We start from the raw sequence: 17,724 nt of genomic DNA on the forward strand, positions 1-17,724 counted from the left end.
CTCGTGNATCGAGCCCCCAAGAGTCCTCACCATGTACGCTATTCTCACTCTCTCTCTTCATTTTCTGCAAATCAAGGTACTTCTTGTTATTCTTCTAATTTGTCGCTTTTTTACCGTCTCTTTTTATTGATTGCAGAAGAAGGATGGAGGAGAAGAAATCCCTTTCGATAAGCGCCGGAAAATCGGCGGAGGATCGAGGTTGACGGGCCCCACTGCTTCGAGTAGGGGGAGACGAGTGCTTTCCACTGTCAATTCTAACAATCAAGATAGTGCTAGTGATGTGGCATCTGTTGCCGAGGCGTCGGAGAGTGTCGAATTTACCAGGGAAGAAGTTGAGGCGTTATTGAATGAGAAGATTAAGGGGAAGAAGTTTGATCTTAAGGTTTGAATTCTGAATTGAATGTTTGAATGTTTTATAATTGTTTGACCAATGTGGTGTTGATTGCTGAAGAAATTGTAAGCATTGGTTGTTTGATTTTAAATTGTAGGGCAAATTAGAGCAAATTTCGGAGTCCAACAAAAAGTTAAGGCTTTGTTTGAAATGGTTTCAAGGAGTTGAACAGAATCTCAATCAGGAGCAGGAAAAGCTGCGTGATTCATTAAATTCTTCAGAGAAGAAATGCACGGAAATTGGTGATTTTCATTTCCCCTATGCTTGTTGATTCTGCATTATATTATAGCAAATATTTCAGTGTGACACTTGGATAATTATTTTATGGTCTCTATTAGTACATAATTTTCTGGGTGGATAAATTACAATATTCGACTTTGATAGCTAGGATTTTATCAGTATAGAACTTTTGAAAGTGAATTGGAATCATCATCTACTGGCAATTCTTACTTCGTTTGGTTTAAATGCCAAGTGTCAATTTGTTGTGTCACACCTGACTTTCTGGCTGTACGGGTTTCAGAATTTTAAACTAGAATTGTATCAATTCAGAACATTTACGAATAGCAGTGGATTGGAATCAGTCGCCACTAGGGGATGCTCTATTTGTTTGGTTTAATTCACTAATGTCGGTTTGCCATATAATACCTGATTGTCTAGAATGGAGATCAGCTCTCCTGATTGTCTAGAATGGAGATCAACTCTCCTTAATTCTTGGCTATGGGAGTAAGGATGCCAGTTATGAAGTTTATGTTGTTTTAATTTAAATGTGTGGCATGATTTCAGAGATTGGTAGCAAGAACAGGGAGGATGAACTTAATGCGATCATTGGAGAATTGAGACAAAAACAGGCAGCTTTGCAGGATAGAGTTGCAACAGAAGAGTCTGAAAAATTGGTATGTCTACTTCATTAATCATCATATCAAGCATTGAGTTTGATTTTATTTCTTTTTGGGTAAATATCTGATCCTTCCAACATTGATCTGTAGGATGCAATTGAGTGTCATACTAAAGAAAAGGAAGTGAGAGTTTCTGCAGAAGCTTTGAACGCTTCACTTTCACAGGAGCTTGAGAAAACCCGTCAAGAAAAGTTGACTGCTGACCAAAAGGTATTGCAGTAGTATTATAGATAAAATTCTTATTGCCTCATTAACAATAATTCTTTAGGTCAATAATCTTCTTATGCTCTTGATGTTTCATTTTCCCTTTTAAACATAAAATTTTCAGGTAGTATCAGTCAATGATATGTACAAGCGCTTGCAAGAGTACAATACAAGCTTACAGCAGTATAATAGCAGGCTGCAAACGGATCTTGCAACAGCGAACACAACACTTCAAAGGGTGGAGAAGGAGAAATCCACAATTGTAGAGAATTTGGGCACCTTAAGGGGCCACTACGCTTCCTTGCAAGAACAATTAACAGCTTCAAGGGTAAACTGCTGGATGAAACCTGATTTCTTATAACATACTGCCTGTGTTTGCAAATCATCTGATTAAACAAATGATGACTGTATGATGTGCCATATATATCAAATTTTCACGCTTGCATTTGCTTGTTAATTTATATATATTGGAGTTCTTCATCAGTTACTGAGATGTGAGACATCAAATTCCTTGAATAGTTTACAATGCCTTTTATTGATAACACAAAATGGAGTTTGTGTTTGCAAGGAAGTGAAGGAAAAGATAATTCAGGTGCTAGTTTAGGAGGCTCTTAATGTGTAACTTCCTTGTAGCCAAGTGAGAAAAAGGTGTGGATAGTGTATCTCTGAGGACAAACTATTTACAGTTTCTACTTAGTGCCCTGTATAAGTCAGGATAATGAATCCTACCCGTTGCAATTTGTATAATGAAAATGAAAGAAACATGGAGTCGTGGATGTTACTTTTCCAAATTATATCATCATTATTTGCTACTGATTTTAAGAGCTTTAAAACTAAATATGGTCTCATTTGTTCCCTCATGTGTAGGCTTCCCAAGATGAGGTTGCAAAGCAAAAAGAGACATTGATGAAGGAAGTGAATTGTCTACGAGGTGAATTACAACAAGTAAGAGAAGATCGTGACAGGCTGCATTCACAAGTGCAACTCCTAACTATTGAAATAGAAAAATATAAGGAGAGTACTGGGAAGTCTGTAGCAGAGTTGGACAACTTGATGATCAAGTCAAATGCTTTGGAGGTTTGTGCTGTGTTGCTTTTATTTTTTTTCCTTTTATGTCTCATCCATTTATTCTTGTGTTTCTAAACGGTATTCTCTGCTGACCATCTCCGTAGGAAACCTGCGCTTCGCAAAGGGAGCAATTGCATAGACTGCAGCATCAGCTTGCTTCTGCAAATGAAAAACTGAAGGTGGAACTTAAAGACTCAGTTTACGCTTCTCTTCTAATCAGTAGCGCTCACTGTTTAACCTGTATGCAGCGCATTTTTTTCTAATTTAGGAGACTTCTGTGCAGATGGCTGATCTTTCTGTGTCAGAAACAAGAACAGAGTATGAAGATCAAAAGCAAGTCATACGTCAACTGCGAGATCGTCTAGCAGATGCAGAGCAACAGATTAATGAAAAGGAGATGTTGAGGAGAAAGCTCCACAACACTATTTTGGTAATAATTATCTTGAAGAGTAGCCTTATATTTTAGTGTAATCTAAAAGAAGCCTAGAATAAAATAGAAACAGAAAAGAGCAAAAACAGACTGGTAGTGTAACTGAAATTATGGCTTATTCTAAGTAGTATACAATTTGGTCCCTTATTCTGTTTATGGTAGGTGTTATCTTCCATCACTTCCTCTGGTGCACTGAAAATTTTCTTTCAATGTCCCTTTATCGGAGAATAGATAGCAGAATACAGCAGATATTTGACAAAGAGAAGAAGTGTCTGTTTTAAAGAAGTCTGACCTCGACACCACTATATATAAAATGCTGATGTACATTTTTTGATAATGGTAATGCCACCTTTAACAGTTTAACTAAGCTAGAATCAAAGATCCTCGTCTGTTGGATTATATACGGCAAAAGTTTTGATGTTTGCATGGGGAAATATCAATTTAGTTATACAAGAGAAAAGTATGATTATTGTCCAAGAGAGATGGATGTCTGCTGTATCCGGAGAGGGTAGCATGACTGCAGTTCAAGTCCTTATGTTAGCTTTTGCTTTCTTAGTGTCCTTTACTGTATTTTTTTTTCTCTCAATGGACCAAGTCCATGGGGATCGGATGATCAAACTGATGTCATGTCCTTACAGTGAGATGTAAGTGCATGTCGTTTAGGAGGGAAGGAACGTTACAAAATACCTCATGCATTTCTCAGGAGATGCAATACTGTAATATTTGTGGACTATCATCTACTGAACATACATGCGCAATATGCTATCTATCTCATGTAGGTAGTTTGTAGCCGTACGAACAAACAGAACACATTGTCTAGGAAGCTCTAGTCTCGTTACGTGCTCTTCCTTCATTAGGAAATTGATTGGGTGTAGGAGCTGTTTTTCCCCGTATTGGTTGTAGAGAAATATTCTAATTCTATTTGTTGTTGCCTTGTGCTACAGGAATTAGGAAGCTCTAGTCTCGTTACGTGCTCTTCCTTCATTAGGAAATTGATTGGGTGTAGGAGCTGTTTTTCCCCGTATTGGTTGTAGAGAAATATTCTAATTCTATTTGTTGTTGCCTTGTGCTACAGGAATTAAAAGGAAACATTCGTGTCTTCTGCAGAGTGAGGCCCTTGTTGCCAGAGGATGGATGTGGTTCGGATTTACCAGTTATCTCTTATCCTACCTCAAGTGAAGGACATGAACAGGGCATTGACCTGTTACAAAGTGGTAGGTTTTGGAGGCATCTTTGTTTAGTGGAATGTTCCAGTCTCATACTATGTTGATAATTGATATGCTTGCTTTGACTCTCAAGATGTGACAGATATTCCAAATGATCCTTACTTCGTTATTAGCACTGAAATTCTAGAAAAATAGAAAGCGAATTACATTTCTATAAATCAGTAGCAATAGTATGTTTGGTAAAAGGGTTGTCGGGACTGGTTACTAACTCCTACTATTCTATTTTCAGGGCAAAAATATGCTTTCACATTTGATAAAGTATTTACTCACGAGGCCTCTCAGAATGATGTGTTCTCTGAAATATCAGAGTTGGTGCAGAGTGCTCTGGATGGATATAGGGTAATATGTTGATTTTATTTGTGAGAGTTGGAATTTCTTACAACATAACTATCCTTGGCATCCAGAAGTGTCTGAAATCAATTCATAGTTTCATGAGCTATAACTTGTTAGAGGGGGAAACTTTTTCATCATGTCTTGATGTCGTAAAGGAAAGTAGCTAGTGAAGTTTATTACATTTCACTGATCGTCATGCTCCATATTGCCGGTTATCGACATTTAGTGTTACAAATGTTATCGTGTTTGTCATTTATTTTGTTGAACAACTGTGTCACAGAGCCAGTAGGAATGTAGGAGTGAATTGTAGATGTATAATGGTGTTTTTTTGTGTATGGTGCTCATTTGTGGGCCTGGTATAATTAAGTATTCTTTTTCTTTCTCGGCATCTGATTTCATAGGATTATGTGTTGCAATCTTGTGGCAGGTTTGTATATTTGCTTATGGGCAAACAGGTTCGGGGAAAATACAACACTGATGGGAAGGCCTCAGTTTATGGATCAGAAAGGCCTTATACTCGATCTTTAGAGCAGATATTTGAGACTAGCCAGAGACTCTCAGCTCAAGGCTGGAAATATAAAATGCAGGTAAGCTGTTAGGAGACATACATTTCGTGAAGAATAAGCAGAAGAATGTTATAAAGACATATGTATATCTTCACTATCCTTTGTGTACCTGTACTGGAATTATTAGACAACCGCACTTGCTGTGTGTTTTATTTAGAGATGGAGGTGCTATGAATTCCATTCTCTTTTCTCATACTTAATTCGGTATTTATTTTTCCCAGGCATCAGTTCTGGAAATTTACAATGAATCAATTAGGGACATTACTGGCGACTAATCGAACAAGTTGGGATGCTGCACGTACAGAAAATGGTGTTCCATTAAAGCAAATATGCTATTAAGCATGATGCTAATGGGAACACTTACGTCTCTGATCTTACCAGTTGATGTCTGCAGCTCAAAGAGGTTGCTTCTCTTTTGCATCAATGGTAATGTCGGTGAGTTCATTTCTTAGACTTTCATTCTATTTACTAGCTTTCAGCTTTTTTCCTCATTGGATTTGGTGAGAGGAGGAGGGGTAAGGTGTCAGTGATAGAGCTGAAACTCTGGCATGGTGGTTCTAGAAAATTGAGGTATCAGTGAAAATTAACATGATATGATTTTCAGTCTAGTTAATTTTCTAAAAGATTGCGATATGGGTATATTAATGATACTGGGGAGAAAAGATTAAGATTCCTTACAGCTGTCAACTGGATGCTAGACTTTGCTAGGCTGCAAGCACTAAAACTTTCTTTTAGTGCCCACTCATTTTAAAGTGTTCATGTATGTCATTGTTTTGTGTTCTTGCTGTTGTAGTTTATCTTCATTGTGATTCATCGCAAGAGGCTTCGTTCTGTGGTTTATCTTGCTAACTGACTTAATTTTCTATGTTCAGATCGGTGGGAAGACACAAATGAATGAGCAATCATCAAGAAGTCATTTGTCTTTACGTTGCGGATATCTGCAGTTAATGAGGTAGGTTTTTTTGTACTTTTCTCGATGACCTCTCCAACTACATGGCTTGGCTTTTGTTACATGCGTAGTTTTGTTTTGCAGACCATGAAAGCATGGTGTTTTGAATCTAATTGATCTTGCTGGAAGTGAGCGGCTCTCTAAAAGTGGCTCAACCGGTGATCAATTGAAAGAGACTCAGGTATTTTTCGAAATTTGTTTGGGCTGTTGAAGTTGTTTATAGTCTTATAGATGCTATTGAGCTGCCGTATTCATAACTTGGAAAATTGATTTGTTTTTGCTGTAACTAGGCCATTAATAAGAGTGTCCTGCCTTGCTGATGTCATATTTGCTTTGGCTAAAAGGAAAGCCATGTTCCTTTAGGAACTCAAAGCTTATATCTTCTCAGGTAAAAGTGCAACTACTCTCATATATATTATTGTTACCTTTGATTGCATGAACATTTTGGTGCTAGACCTTGCAAATTTATTAAGAAATATAATTTTCTACGGTTACATTTTTGAAACTCAGTGTCTAATAGTACTAACATGCTTTTGATAGTCAGTTATTGAACAGTTTCTAGTAGTACTCATTATTCATTAACATTCTTTTGATACCCAGTTATTGACATAGTTTGAGTATTTATTTTTAATTTTTATGCGTCTTGAATCTGCATAGTGCATAGATTTTGTTCAAGCTTTTGAAATAGAGTAGTAGTATTCAGATTAATGTATTACTTGGTTTCTTCATTAGCTTCATTTTGTTCAAATTTCAATATTATTTGTCGTGTGATCAGCCTTGCCTTAGTGGGGACTCCAAACACTGATGTTTGTCAATCTCTCACCTGAACCTTCATCAGTCAAGAGTCGTTATGTTCTTCTCCGATTCGCCGCCAGAGTTAACACTTGTCAAATAGGTGTTCCTCGCCGTCAGACGGCTGTAAGATCAGCAGATTCTCGTTTAAGCATAGGCTGAGATATGATTACTTCTTTTTTTTATCTAATTAATAATTCACAATTTCTGTGGGTTACTTGTATGAAATTTGTTCCTTAGAGTGTATGGGTTGTGTAATCTATATTACATGATGGGCCGTTATTGGATTTGTATAAGCAGCTATAGGTTGCATTAATTGGTTTATTCTGATCTATGTTGTAATATTATCCGATCGAGGGCAAGTTTCCAGCTTGCCTAATTTTACTTGATTTGATTAGATGACGTGTATATTTTTTTCCTGTTGGTGACAGGAGGATATATTGTCCCATCTCTGATAAGGTGTGATCAAAAGGCAATTCAAATATTCCTACTGATATTCGTTTTCTGTTCCCTCTTCTTATCTCCAAAGTATAATCAATTTGGTTCTACCTAAATCTCTTAGGATTTGTTTGGTTTGTGCCAATAATTGTGGTAATAATTACTTTTTAATAGGAAAGATAATGGTATGAAGACAAACTCTTGCTAGGCAACTAGCCTGTAGGGCACATTTAAGGCTGGGTATAAAGCTAAACAGTCCGAAATTAAATATTTTGGACAATGTCTTGATTTTTAGGTGGTACTATTGAGCTACCATGTCTCCGTCTTAATTGTGGTAATAATAAAAGTTTTGATGTAATATTTGTAAGAAAAGTTCTATGTTAGTGTAGATGATGAGATTTCATCGTGTCTTTTTATAATTTTTCCTTATTGTTCATACCATTTTAAAGTAATAATGGATGAAAATAATAATAGACTAGTATATATTTGGATGTTGGGAGAAAGTATCCATATGGACCTTGACATGTGAATTTTCTGTCTTAAGCTAAAATTTATTACATGTATTGCATTTTGTAATTGTTTATTAAAGAAGTAAATAGCAATAATTAATTTTGGAAACCTAAATGCTTAACTTTAACTTAAATTTGCCAGAACACACAACCATCAATCTTAAGATTTAGAACATATTTGGCGATACTTTTTAAATAACTCTTAAAAGTTTGCAAGGTTATATTCTAATTAATAGATAGATGTGATGAATTGAGAGATATTAAGATGACTACTTGTTAGAGAAACAATGTGGTACCTTAAATTGTTAGATTAGAGATGAGAAAATTAAGAAATAGTGAGCCAATGCCAAATACTGGAAATGAGTAAGTTAAAATAGAGATGCATGAATAAATAGTGCGTAAACAAGGAATTGACAATACAAGTAGTATTAATCTTCCTTTTCTCACTCTTGCTCTACAATATTTTCCCCCCCTTCTCTCTCAAGAATCGGCTATCGCCTACTCTCACACCACCCCTCACCGCAAATCGCGACACAACCCCATATTTTCGCACCCTTGTTTCTTTTCCTTCTCCATCACCATTTAGGCTCCGTTTGGTAGGGAGTAAACGTCTTCCCGGAAAACTGTTTTCCTCTATTTTCAGTTTTACATTGTTTGGTTGGCAAAATAGTGTAAAATCATTTTCCCTTGGGGTAAAATTACTCTCCAATGATGGAAAACCATTTTCCTTTCAAAATGAAGGGAAAATATTTTCCTTATCTCTCTTGTACACTCTCTCACTACCTCCTTACTTTCCCTTTCATTTTCTTTCATTTACATTTTTTTCTTAATCGAACCAAACAACGGAAAACTAATTTTGGAATTGTGTTTTCCATTGTAAATTGTTTTCCATGAAAATCATTTTACACTACAAATGTTTTACGCCCTACCAAACGGAGCCTTAAGGTAAATTTTGAAAATCTGAAGGTCTAATTCGACCATAAGAAGGTATACATCCATTCTTAGTTTCTTACTCCTGATTTTCTTTTTTTGAACTTTTAGGATTATGGGTTTTCAAGTAGTGTTGGTGGATATTTGGGTGGGGGCTTTTTCGAGGGTTTTGGCGGCTTACGTGGTGTTTTATGTGGCAAAGGTGGTGCGGTGGTAATTTTCGTGGCTGGGGGTGGTTTTGGTCGATATGGTGGTGGTTTCGGTGGAGAGGGTGGTAGTTAGGGTGCAGGAGATAATGTTGATGGGGGCTGCGGTGGTGGTGGTGGGCGGTGGGCGGTGGTTGCTGTGGTGGTTAGTGAGATTTGCAAAGTGTCACGTGACCCGCACATGGAGAATGGTGCAAAACTAATAGATCCCACATACTGCATAGTAAATTAGTAACTAGTATCCAACAACCTAACACGTTATATTGGTAATTTTTCACAAAAAGTTGATTATATTAGAAATTTCATGAAATTAACTTTTATAATCTTTTTTTTTTTTAAAAAAAACCTTTTAATTTTTTTTTTTAAAACTAACTTATATAACATTCTTCCTCTCAAAAAAATAAAAATATAAAAATAAATTTTTAATACTACTACCATTTTACCATTGATGGTGTTTAGTAACTTTTTAAATTTTTTTTCCCTTACACTTCTTTCCCATTTTCTTGCTACCTTATAGGCAACAACACCTACTGCAATTGTCATTATTGATTAGTATTAACGTTAAATAATATTATACTGAAAGTTAAATGTTATATAAGATAATTTTTGAATGATTATTTTTAAAAGATAGTCTTTAAAAAAATTGCTTATAAAAAATAGTTTTTTTGAAAATTTGAACCTCTGCATTCGGCGGATTGCAATTTTTCTAGCCTACAAAAAACACACTTTCCCCAAGGAAGGGATAAGTTATGCAAATAAAGTAGATGATTAATTGGTTGTAAATGGAACTGGGCCAATGTATTTTTTTCCTCGTATCTCATAGCTTTTTGTATAATCTGTTTTCATCTCCTGTTAGGATGTTCTAGAATAGCCCATAGTATTCGTGGCCCCAAGAATCATTCATATCTTGTTTAATTCCAAATTTCTTACTTATATAATTGTTTCTGTCTAGAAATTAAGGGTTCTGATTCCTTTGCTTAGGGAGTACCGGGTCAGATTCGACTGTCCTGAGTTCAAAGTCCGTACGCCGGAATCCTGCAAAAGTAACGGTTAGACTGCCCGGGGGTTGTTCCGGGATCGCCTCTCCGACGCTCAAGTCAGTAATCAAGCTTAGAGAGATGAAGTCTAGAGAGAGATGCTCTGGTTTGTTAGGTAAGAATTCAATACCTTCTCATTGATGAGGGGGTTAAGTATTTATAGTGCTGGGGATTTCCCAACTGTAGGCCAGCTGGGGGCATTGACAGCTGGAATGCACCATCACAGGTGGGGCCCACTGGAAGCTCTAAGGATTTATTGGGCTGGATTATCCTTGGTAAGCTTAAACCAGGAATAAGCCCAAACAATTAGCCCCACGCCAGGAATGGGAAATATCGAGGCCTTGCTGAAATATTTCCAGTTCGTGGCGGAACCTAGACAGTTTGGAACCCAGGTTGCCCTGCTTCTTAGGCAGGAAAGGAGGGCACGTGCCGACCCAATCTCCTCAAGGAGGAGGGGTGGCTAGAGTGCCGACCCGATCTCCTCGAGGAGAGGGGTGGCTTGAGTGCCGACCCGGTCTCCTAAAGGAGAGGGGTGGCTTGAGTGCCGACCCGGTCTCCTCAAGGAGAGGGGTGGCTTGAGTGCCGACCGGTCTCCTCAAGGAGAGGGGTGGCTTGAGTGCCGACCCGGTCTCCTCGAGGAGAAGGATGTCTTGAGTGCCGACCCGGTCTCCTCAAGGAGAGGGGTGGCTTGAGTGCCGACCGATCTCCTAATGGAGAAGGGTGGCCTCAGTGCCGACCCGGTCTCCTTAGGAGAGGGGTGGCTTGATTGCCGACCCGGTCTCTTCAAGGAGAGTGTGTTTAGTGAACGGCTCGGCCTAGGGACAATGAGCCCATGGTTGTCCGAGCAGGTATCCTCGTTCGTTTAGTCAGTCAAGGAGGGCCTACTTAGGCCGAGCCGGTTGGACGCGGCTCGGATGAGGGGCCAATGAGCCCCATGCTTGTCCGAGCCGGTGCCTGCTCTCGCTAAGTCAATCTGGGACTTGGGAGACTTACTCAACCAAGGAGGAGTGCCTCCAAGGGCTGAGCTAGGTGGACGCGGCTCGGATGAGGGGCCAATGAGCCCCTGCTTGTCCGAGGCGGTGCCTGCTCTCGCTAAGTCAATCTGGGACTTAGGAGACTTACTCAACCAAGGAGGAGTGCCTCCAAGGGCTGAGCTGGGTGGACGCGGCTCGGATGAGGGGCCAATGAGCCCATGCTTGTCCGAGCCGGTGCCTGCTCTCGCTAAGTCAATCTGGGACTTAGGAGACTTACTCAACCAAGGAGGAGTGCCTCCAAGGGCTGAGCTAGGTGGACGCGGCTCGGATGAGGGGCCAATGAGCCCCATGCGTGTCCGAGCCGGTGCCTGCTCTCGCTAAGTCAATCTGGGACTTAGGAGACTTACTCAACCAAGGAGGAGTGCCTCCAAGGGCTGAGCTGGGTGGACGCGGCTCGGATGAGGGGCCAATGAGCCCCATGCTTGTCCGAGCCGGTGCCTGCTCTCGCTAAGTCAATCTGGGACTTAGGAGACTTACTCAACCAAGGAGGAGTGCCTCCAAGGGCTGAGCTAGGTGGACGCGGCTCGGATGAGGGGCCAATGAGCCCATGCTTGTCCGAGCCGGTGCCTGCTCTCGCTAAGTCAATCTGGGACTTAGGAGACTTACTCAACCAAGGAGGAGTGCCTCAAGGGCCGAGCTAGGTGGACGCGCTCGGATGAGGGGCCAATGAGCCCCATGCTTGTCCGAGCCGGTGCCTGCTCTCGCTAAGTCAATCTGGGACTTAGGAGACTTACTCAACCAAGGAGGAGTGCCTCCAAGGGCCGAGCTAGATGGACGCGGCTCGGATGAGGGGCCAATGAGCCCCATGCTTGTCCGAGCCGGTGCCTGCTCTCGCTAAGTCAATCTGGGACTTAGGAGACTTACTCAACCAAGGAGGAGTGCCTCCAAGGGCCGAGCTAGGTGGACGCGGCTCGGATGAGGGGCCAATGAGCCCCATGCTTGTCCGAGCCGGTGCCTAAGGTTTTGGACCACTGGCTGAGGTGACCGAGTGGGTAACCTTGTGATGAACTGGCAATATTGAGCTGGTGAACTTAATAGTTTCTTGGGAACCCACATGCCACGTGGCAACGGTGGATTATTGGGGTGCTTGAAAACATGGTGGCGATTCAACTTCTGGTTATTCATGACTTTTGTGACGATTGATATTCCGAGGGGTGGTGCCTTTTGAACAGTTTTGGGCAGTTGGGAGGCCCATTAAGGTGCTGAAGACACAAGGCCCGGTCCAAGATGTGACGTGGCACGCGGAGATCGAGGATTCTGCCTATAAGTAGGAGAGAGGGGAGAGATTTTTGTCACTTTTACAATTCTCTCTCTCTCTCTAAATTCGAGTTTTCTGCTCTCTCTCTCTCTACTTTAGAGTATTTTCTCTCTCTAAGTCCGAGCCCCATCTTCTTCGTCCGACCAGGTACGCACTTGCTTTGTTTTTTCGCTAAGTTTTTCTTCTCTTCTTTTTAATAAAATCGGCCGACCCCTTCTGTTGATAAATAATGGGGAGTTCGTCCGAGTCAGTGACACCCCCTCCACCTCCTTATAATTTAGCCGAGGAAGTGAGGGGTATGGGAATGGTATGGTGTCAACTTTAATAAGTTGCCCGGATCCCTCGGCTGTGCCTGAGGCGCTTTCCCTCCCAAGTACTCCTTCGCAAGCCGAGGAGGAGGAGGCCGAGGGTGCCATCCCCCTACCCTGGGAGGTGTCCCTGGCCTATCCTTCTTCGAGGAGTTACTTAGACAAATATGTGTCTGATGGTGTAGTTTGGATAGCTATGCCGGGAGAGGAAGGCGAAGCGTCGACGTCCGGGAGGCTCGTATATCCGGAGCTTGATCCGAAGGGCGGACCGGGAGCAAAGTTTCCACTTCCGTCTTTAATAAAAGCTTTGCTAGAAGATGCTCGAGGCCAAGCGGCCAAATTTAAATAAAGGACCCTTATATACTTGTCCGACCCGATGCTAACCATACCATCTTATCTCCACCGCCGGGATGCACGGCATTTTATTACAAGGCAATGGAACTAGGTCAAAGATTCCCGCTGACCCAATTTGAGAAAGACCTTCTGAACGCCTACAACTTGTGCTTGGGTCAGCTTTCCCCAAACTCTTGGGGCGGCATTTTAGCGGTTCAAGTGATCTGTAGCATCATCGGTGTCAAGCCGACCCTGACCCTTTGGCGGCATATGTACAAATTGTTCGAAATGCCAGCCGGGGATCATGGTCCGGGCTGGTGGTGTTTTCAGGCTCGGCGGGGCTATCGTACTGTTCTTGATCTCCCCACCTCTCAGAAGGGGTTCCGCCGAGGATTCGCCTTTGTGTACTATGGTGGGGAATGGGGCATCCCCACCGTGCCCCCGTCATCCGAGCCAAACTGTTTGAACTTCAAGGTGCCAGAGCTATCCGACGAGGAAGCTGTGGCCGCCATCTACTTTCAACTGGAGGCTAAGATAGTCGATGGTGGCGAAGTGTTCGTAGCGGGGAACTGGCTCCCGAGCTGCAAAATGTTCAAGAACGAGCACTTCCTCGCCGCATTTGGCCTGAGTCCGGCCTTTCCCAAGGGTAATTCGGCAAAAAGGGGGTCCGGTTGACTTATATTTATGCTTGCTTTGATATTTTGCTCTAACTCTTTTTTCTTTTTGCAGAAGCTTCCCTAGCCTTTCTCAAGGAGACCGACTCAGAGATGGCCGAACGATTGACCTCCGCTGCACTGAAGGCGGCTCGGATTAGGGCCGAGATGAAGGCCAACAAGATTAACAAGCCTTCTAAGCCGAAAGTGAGAACCCTTTTTCTTCCGACCCGGTTTAGCTTTAGGTTTTTCAATTTCTCACCAACTTTTAATGTGTTTTGCAGGATCCTTCCAACCCTAAACCGAGGAAGCGCAAGGAGCGCACTGAAGAGAGGGTGGAAATGACGGAAAAGGCTTTGGCGAAGGCCCGAGCCGAGCAGGAGGCTTCCGCAAAGAAGGCTAGAAAGGAGCCTTCTGTCGAGGTGAATAGTCCTCGGCCCGAATCTGGAGGTGGGGAGACCCATGTCTCGGTCCACCCCTCAGACTTCGAGCCTGTTCGGAGTCCGGGGTACGAACCGGGGGCCTCTCACCCTTCTCCGACCGAGCGCTCTTTGTCCGAGGCGCCGGTCCCGTTTACCCAAATGTCCAAGACGGACAAGAAGAAGAGGATCTCCGACGCACTGGAGATCCTATGTACTCAAACTGACCGAGACCACATCAATGAGGTCAACCAGAGGAATGAGTCGAGTGAGCTCTTCCGCTCTTGGATGGACGTAAGTGAATTTTTCTCCGCCCTTTTACTTGCTTTTATTGGCCAACTTCTAACTGTTGTTTATTGTTCTGCAGTTTTCCATCCGAATGACTAAAGTGGCGGAAGACCGGCTCGCCCTGGTACAAGAGGTCTCGGACCTGAAGCAGGCGGCTCGGTCGCACTTTGATGAAGTGTACCAGGCCAAGGAGGCCAAACGATTGGCCGAGCTGCGCAAGGAAGAGGTGGAGGAGAAGATTCGGAAGGGCGAGGAGGCCTGGCAGAAGGAGCAGACAGAGTGGAAAGAAGAGAGAGCCAATCTTTCCTTGGCTAAGGAGAATGCTGAGGCGGCCAAGGTCACGGCCGAAACCAAGCAGGCTCAAGCTGAGAAGGAACTGGCGGAGGTCAAACTTAAACTCTCCGCGGCCGAGGCTCAACTGAAAGAGGCCCAAGCGGCCGTTTCTCGCTCTCGGGAGGAGTGGTTCCAAGCTTGGCAGAAGTCGGATGATTGTACCGATTTCTGCGCCGACGTGGGCCAATCTTCCCACAAGATGGGCGAGGACGAGGCGCTTGCTAGGCTTAAGATAGCCTTTGCTGATTCCTGTCCCGGGGGGATTGGAATTCAGTCTGGTCTCGCTACCAGGAGCTGGCCGATGCCGAAGCAGCGGAGATTAAGGCCAGGATGGCTGAAGAGATGAGCTCGGACAGCGACTCTGACTCCGATGATGAAGAGGAAGATGCTGGAAGCACCGAGCCACCTCCACCAGAGCAACCTGCGGCCGAGCAACCTGCCACTGGCCCTTCTGCTTAGCTTCCTTAGGATTTTTATTTTCTTAGCCTTGGCCTTGTCGGCCCTTTTAGCTTTCTGCTTTCCGACCCCCTGCTTTTGTAAACTTTTGGTTGTATTTTACAACTTTTAATCAATTGGAATACAACTACTATTTTGCAACTCGTCATTTGTCGCATATTTTTCGTTATTTGCAATATTACAACATTCAATAGACAATAAACTGGTTAAGTTTTGCTTGCCTTTTTGTTCAAAATAGACTGGTTAAGTCTCTTTCATTTCTGGGGTGTAAAACCGACTTGATACATGGACTGGTTAAGTCCGAGTTACAATTTGATTTGTTTGCTAACCCGACCAAGTACTGCTGGCCTTACATCATGCCCCTAGTGCAAGTAACGAAAAAAGAGTTATACATAGAATCTTTTGAGATTGTCTAGGTTCCAAGGCCGAGCCAGGGGGACCCCTTCGGGAGATTCGAGTCGGAATGTCCCTGGCTTGATGATTTCTGTAACCTTGTAAGGGCCGTCCCAATTTGCCCCCAACTTCCCTTTGAGATGGGAAAGTCCAGTGGCATCGACCTTTCGGACGACCCAGTCGCCTAGACTGATTGGTCGAGGTTTTACTCGGCGGTTAAAATGCCTTGTGATTCTTTGCTTGTACCGGATGGCTTGTAGCAAAGCATTGCCTCGGGTTTCTGGCAATAGGTCTAAGTTGATGGGCTTTTCTTCTTTATTTTGGTCGAACTCATAGAATGTCATCCGAGGGGAGGGGATTCCCACCTCGACCGGAAGGACAGCCTCGCTTCCATAGACCAAGCCGAAAGGGGAGTGCCCCATGGCTTCTTTTATCGTCGTTCGAGCCGACCAGAGTACTCCAGGTAGGTCGTCTACCCATGCCCCTTTAGCTGCATCAAGGGATTTTTTGATACCTTTCAGGACAATTTTATTAGCCGACTCGGCTTGCCCGTTGGTTTGAGGACGGGAGACTGCCGAGAACCTTGTTTGAATGCCGAACCGGGCGCAATACTCTCGAGTCGGCCCGCTGTTGAATTGTCGGCCATTGTCTGATACCAAGGCCCTTGGAATTCCGAACCGGGTAATGATGTTTCTCCATATGAACAACTGAACCTGCTTCGGCCTGGGGAGCCAATTTTTGTCCCGGATGCCAAAGTAGATTTCCTTCCGGTTTTTGTTGAATCGGGGGTCGTTGCCATTATCAGTGAGCCGATCCCCTCGGCCCCCTGTTCTTTGATGCTTAGGCTGACCCACATGATTCCCTTCATCTTTCCTTTTCTTGCCAACCTCGTCCGAGTAACGGCAGATATCCGTTGCTTGGATGAATCTTTGAGCCCGAGCCATGGCTTCCGAGTAAGTTTTGACTTCGTTCTCGGCTAACGACCATCTGAGCCGACCCGGCTGGAGGCCGGACATGAGGGCAGCGAAGGCTACAGCGTCCTGTAGGTCGGTTATTTTGAGAGACTCTTCGTTGAACCTCTTGATGTAGTCCGACAAGGATTCATTCTTGTCTTGCTTCACCCCCATGAGGTGAAGGCTGGTTTTTCTTTGCCTCTTTCCCGCTACGAACTGATGGATGAAGAGGTGTTCCAATATGGCGAAGTCAGTGATGACCCCTGCCGGCAGTTCTTGGAACCAGTTCAGAGCCAACCCTCTAAGGGTGGTAGGGAAGAAGCGGCACCAAGTGGCCTCGCAGCTTGTCTGTACGCTCATTTGAGCCTTGTAACTAGCCATATGATCGTCTGGGTCGGTTAGGCCCGCAAATGGCTCGATCAGGGGGGTTTTAATTTTACCCGGAGGCTGAGTTCCTAGGATTTCCTGACTGAAGGGGATCAGGAACTTGAGCCCTCCTCCAGCTAGCTTAGGGGGCTGAGAATGAGCCGAGTCCCCTTGGCCCTCTCGGTCATTTGCCTTCTTCCTGAGGAACTCCCGAGCGTCATAGCCTTGGCTGAGGCGCTTCTTGTTGTTAAGGAACTCTCGGGCATCTTGGGGTTTCCGACCCGCACCCCCCCTTGGGGATTTAGATACATGGGTCTCTGCATGCTGACGGGCCGACCCCTGTCGCGCTGACTTTTTCTCTTTCCCGGTGGCTAGGGTCTCTCGCATCGGACCGTGGCCGGCTAGGCTGCGGGTCTCGATTAGAACGAGAGTTGTCCCTCTGAGAGCGGACGACCGTGCGCTCTCTGGGCTCATGCTGATTGAGCGGGACGACTTGTTGTGGCTGCCTCTGCTGAAGCATGGCCATCATGTCCATCATGCCCTTTTGGAATGTCTCCTGGAGCTGAGCCGTGATAAGGGCCAGGTCCGACGCGAAGAGCGGCTGAGGCTCCACATGCTGGATATGCTGGGATACTGACCGAGGGTCCAAAGTTTGGACGGTAGGTGATCTCCGAGCCGGTGAGGGAGTCCGCTCGGCCTCTCGGTTATGCGCAGGCGAATGGCCTCGCTCCGGTCGAGGGATTGGGGGATCCCGATTATGTGCGGGCGAGTGGCCTCTCTCCGGCCGAGAGACCTGCTCGGAGGCTGGCTTGCCGCGAGTGTTTTTGGTTGGTGCCATGGTCAATTGGCGTTCTGAGCTGAGTAGCTGAATGAACAAATCTGAGTGAGTGGTGGCGAAGTAACTTTTTGTACAATCCCCACAGACGGCGCCAAACTGTTTCTGTCTAGAAATTAA

At 43.9% G+C, this 17,724-nt stretch overlaps 2 protein-coding genes across 2 annotated transcripts in view; both read left to right on the forward strand.

Annotated features, from left to right (window-relative positions):
- The window catches only part of LOC104901088 (kinesin-like protein KIN-14C), a 26,546-nt gene extending 21,059 nt beyond the window's left edge, over window positions 1-5,487 (forward strand). The window contains 16 exon segments of the mRNA XM_057391449.1: window positions 14-33; window positions 137-382; window positions 489-633; window positions 1,175-1,284; window positions 1,378-1,497; window positions 1,616-1,819; window positions 2,359-2,568; window positions 2,664-2,738; window positions 2,843-2,989; window positions 4,065-4,203; window positions 4,445-4,554; window positions 4,976-5,015; window positions 5,018-5,062; window positions 5,065-5,135; window positions 5,336-5,374; window positions 5,376-5,487. Of these exon segments, the coding sequence (XP_057247432.1) occupies window positions 14-33; window positions 137-382; window positions 489-633; window positions 1,175-1,284; window positions 1,378-1,497; window positions 1,616-1,819; window positions 2,359-2,568; window positions 2,664-2,738; window positions 2,843-2,989; window positions 4,065-4,203; window positions 4,445-4,554; window positions 4,976-5,015; window positions 5,018-5,062; window positions 5,065-5,135; window positions 5,336-5,374; window positions 5,376-5,453 (1,799 nt within the window). The 3' untranslated portion in view covers window positions 5,454-5,487.
- A 7,469-nt stretch (window positions 5,488-12,956) lies between these two features.
- Window positions 12,957-16,141, forward strand: LOC125492274 (uncharacterized). The gene is made up of 4 exons (XM_048634473.2): window positions 12,957-13,554; window positions 13,638-13,768; window positions 13,846-14,274; window positions 14,348-16,141. The coding sequence occupies exons 1-4, from the start codon at window positions 13,011-13,013 to the stop codon at window positions 14,945-14,947; spliced, it is 1,704 nt and encodes a 567-aa protein (XP_048490430.2). The 5' UTR covers window positions 12,957-13,010; the 3' UTR covers window positions 14,948-16,141.
- Window positions 16,142-17,724: the final 1,583 nt, after the last annotated feature.

The sequence above is a fragment of the Beta vulgaris genome, chromosome 8 (assembly GCF_026745355.1).
Source record: "Beta vulgaris subsp. vulgaris cultivar EL10 chromosome 8, EL10.2, whole genome shotgun sequence".
Classification (NCBI taxonomy): Eukaryota; Viridiplantae; Streptophyta; class Magnoliopsida; order Caryophyllales; family Amaranthaceae; genus Beta; species Beta vulgaris.

Excerpts from the sequence above, each read along its gene's own strand:
- LOC125492274 (XM_048634473.2), top strand. The coding sequence starts at position 13,011 with ATGGAACTAGGTCAAAGATTCCCGCTGACCCAATTTGAGAAAGACCTT. Across the intron at positions 13,769-13,845 it reads ACAAGCCTTCTAAGCCGAAA|GATCCTTCCAACCCTAAACC; the intron begins GTGAGAACCCTT and ends TGTGTTTTGCAG. Across the intron at positions 14,275-14,347 it reads TCTTCCGCTCTTGGATGGAC|TTTTCCATCCGAATGACTAA; the intron begins GTAAGTGAATTT and ends ATTGTTCTGCAG.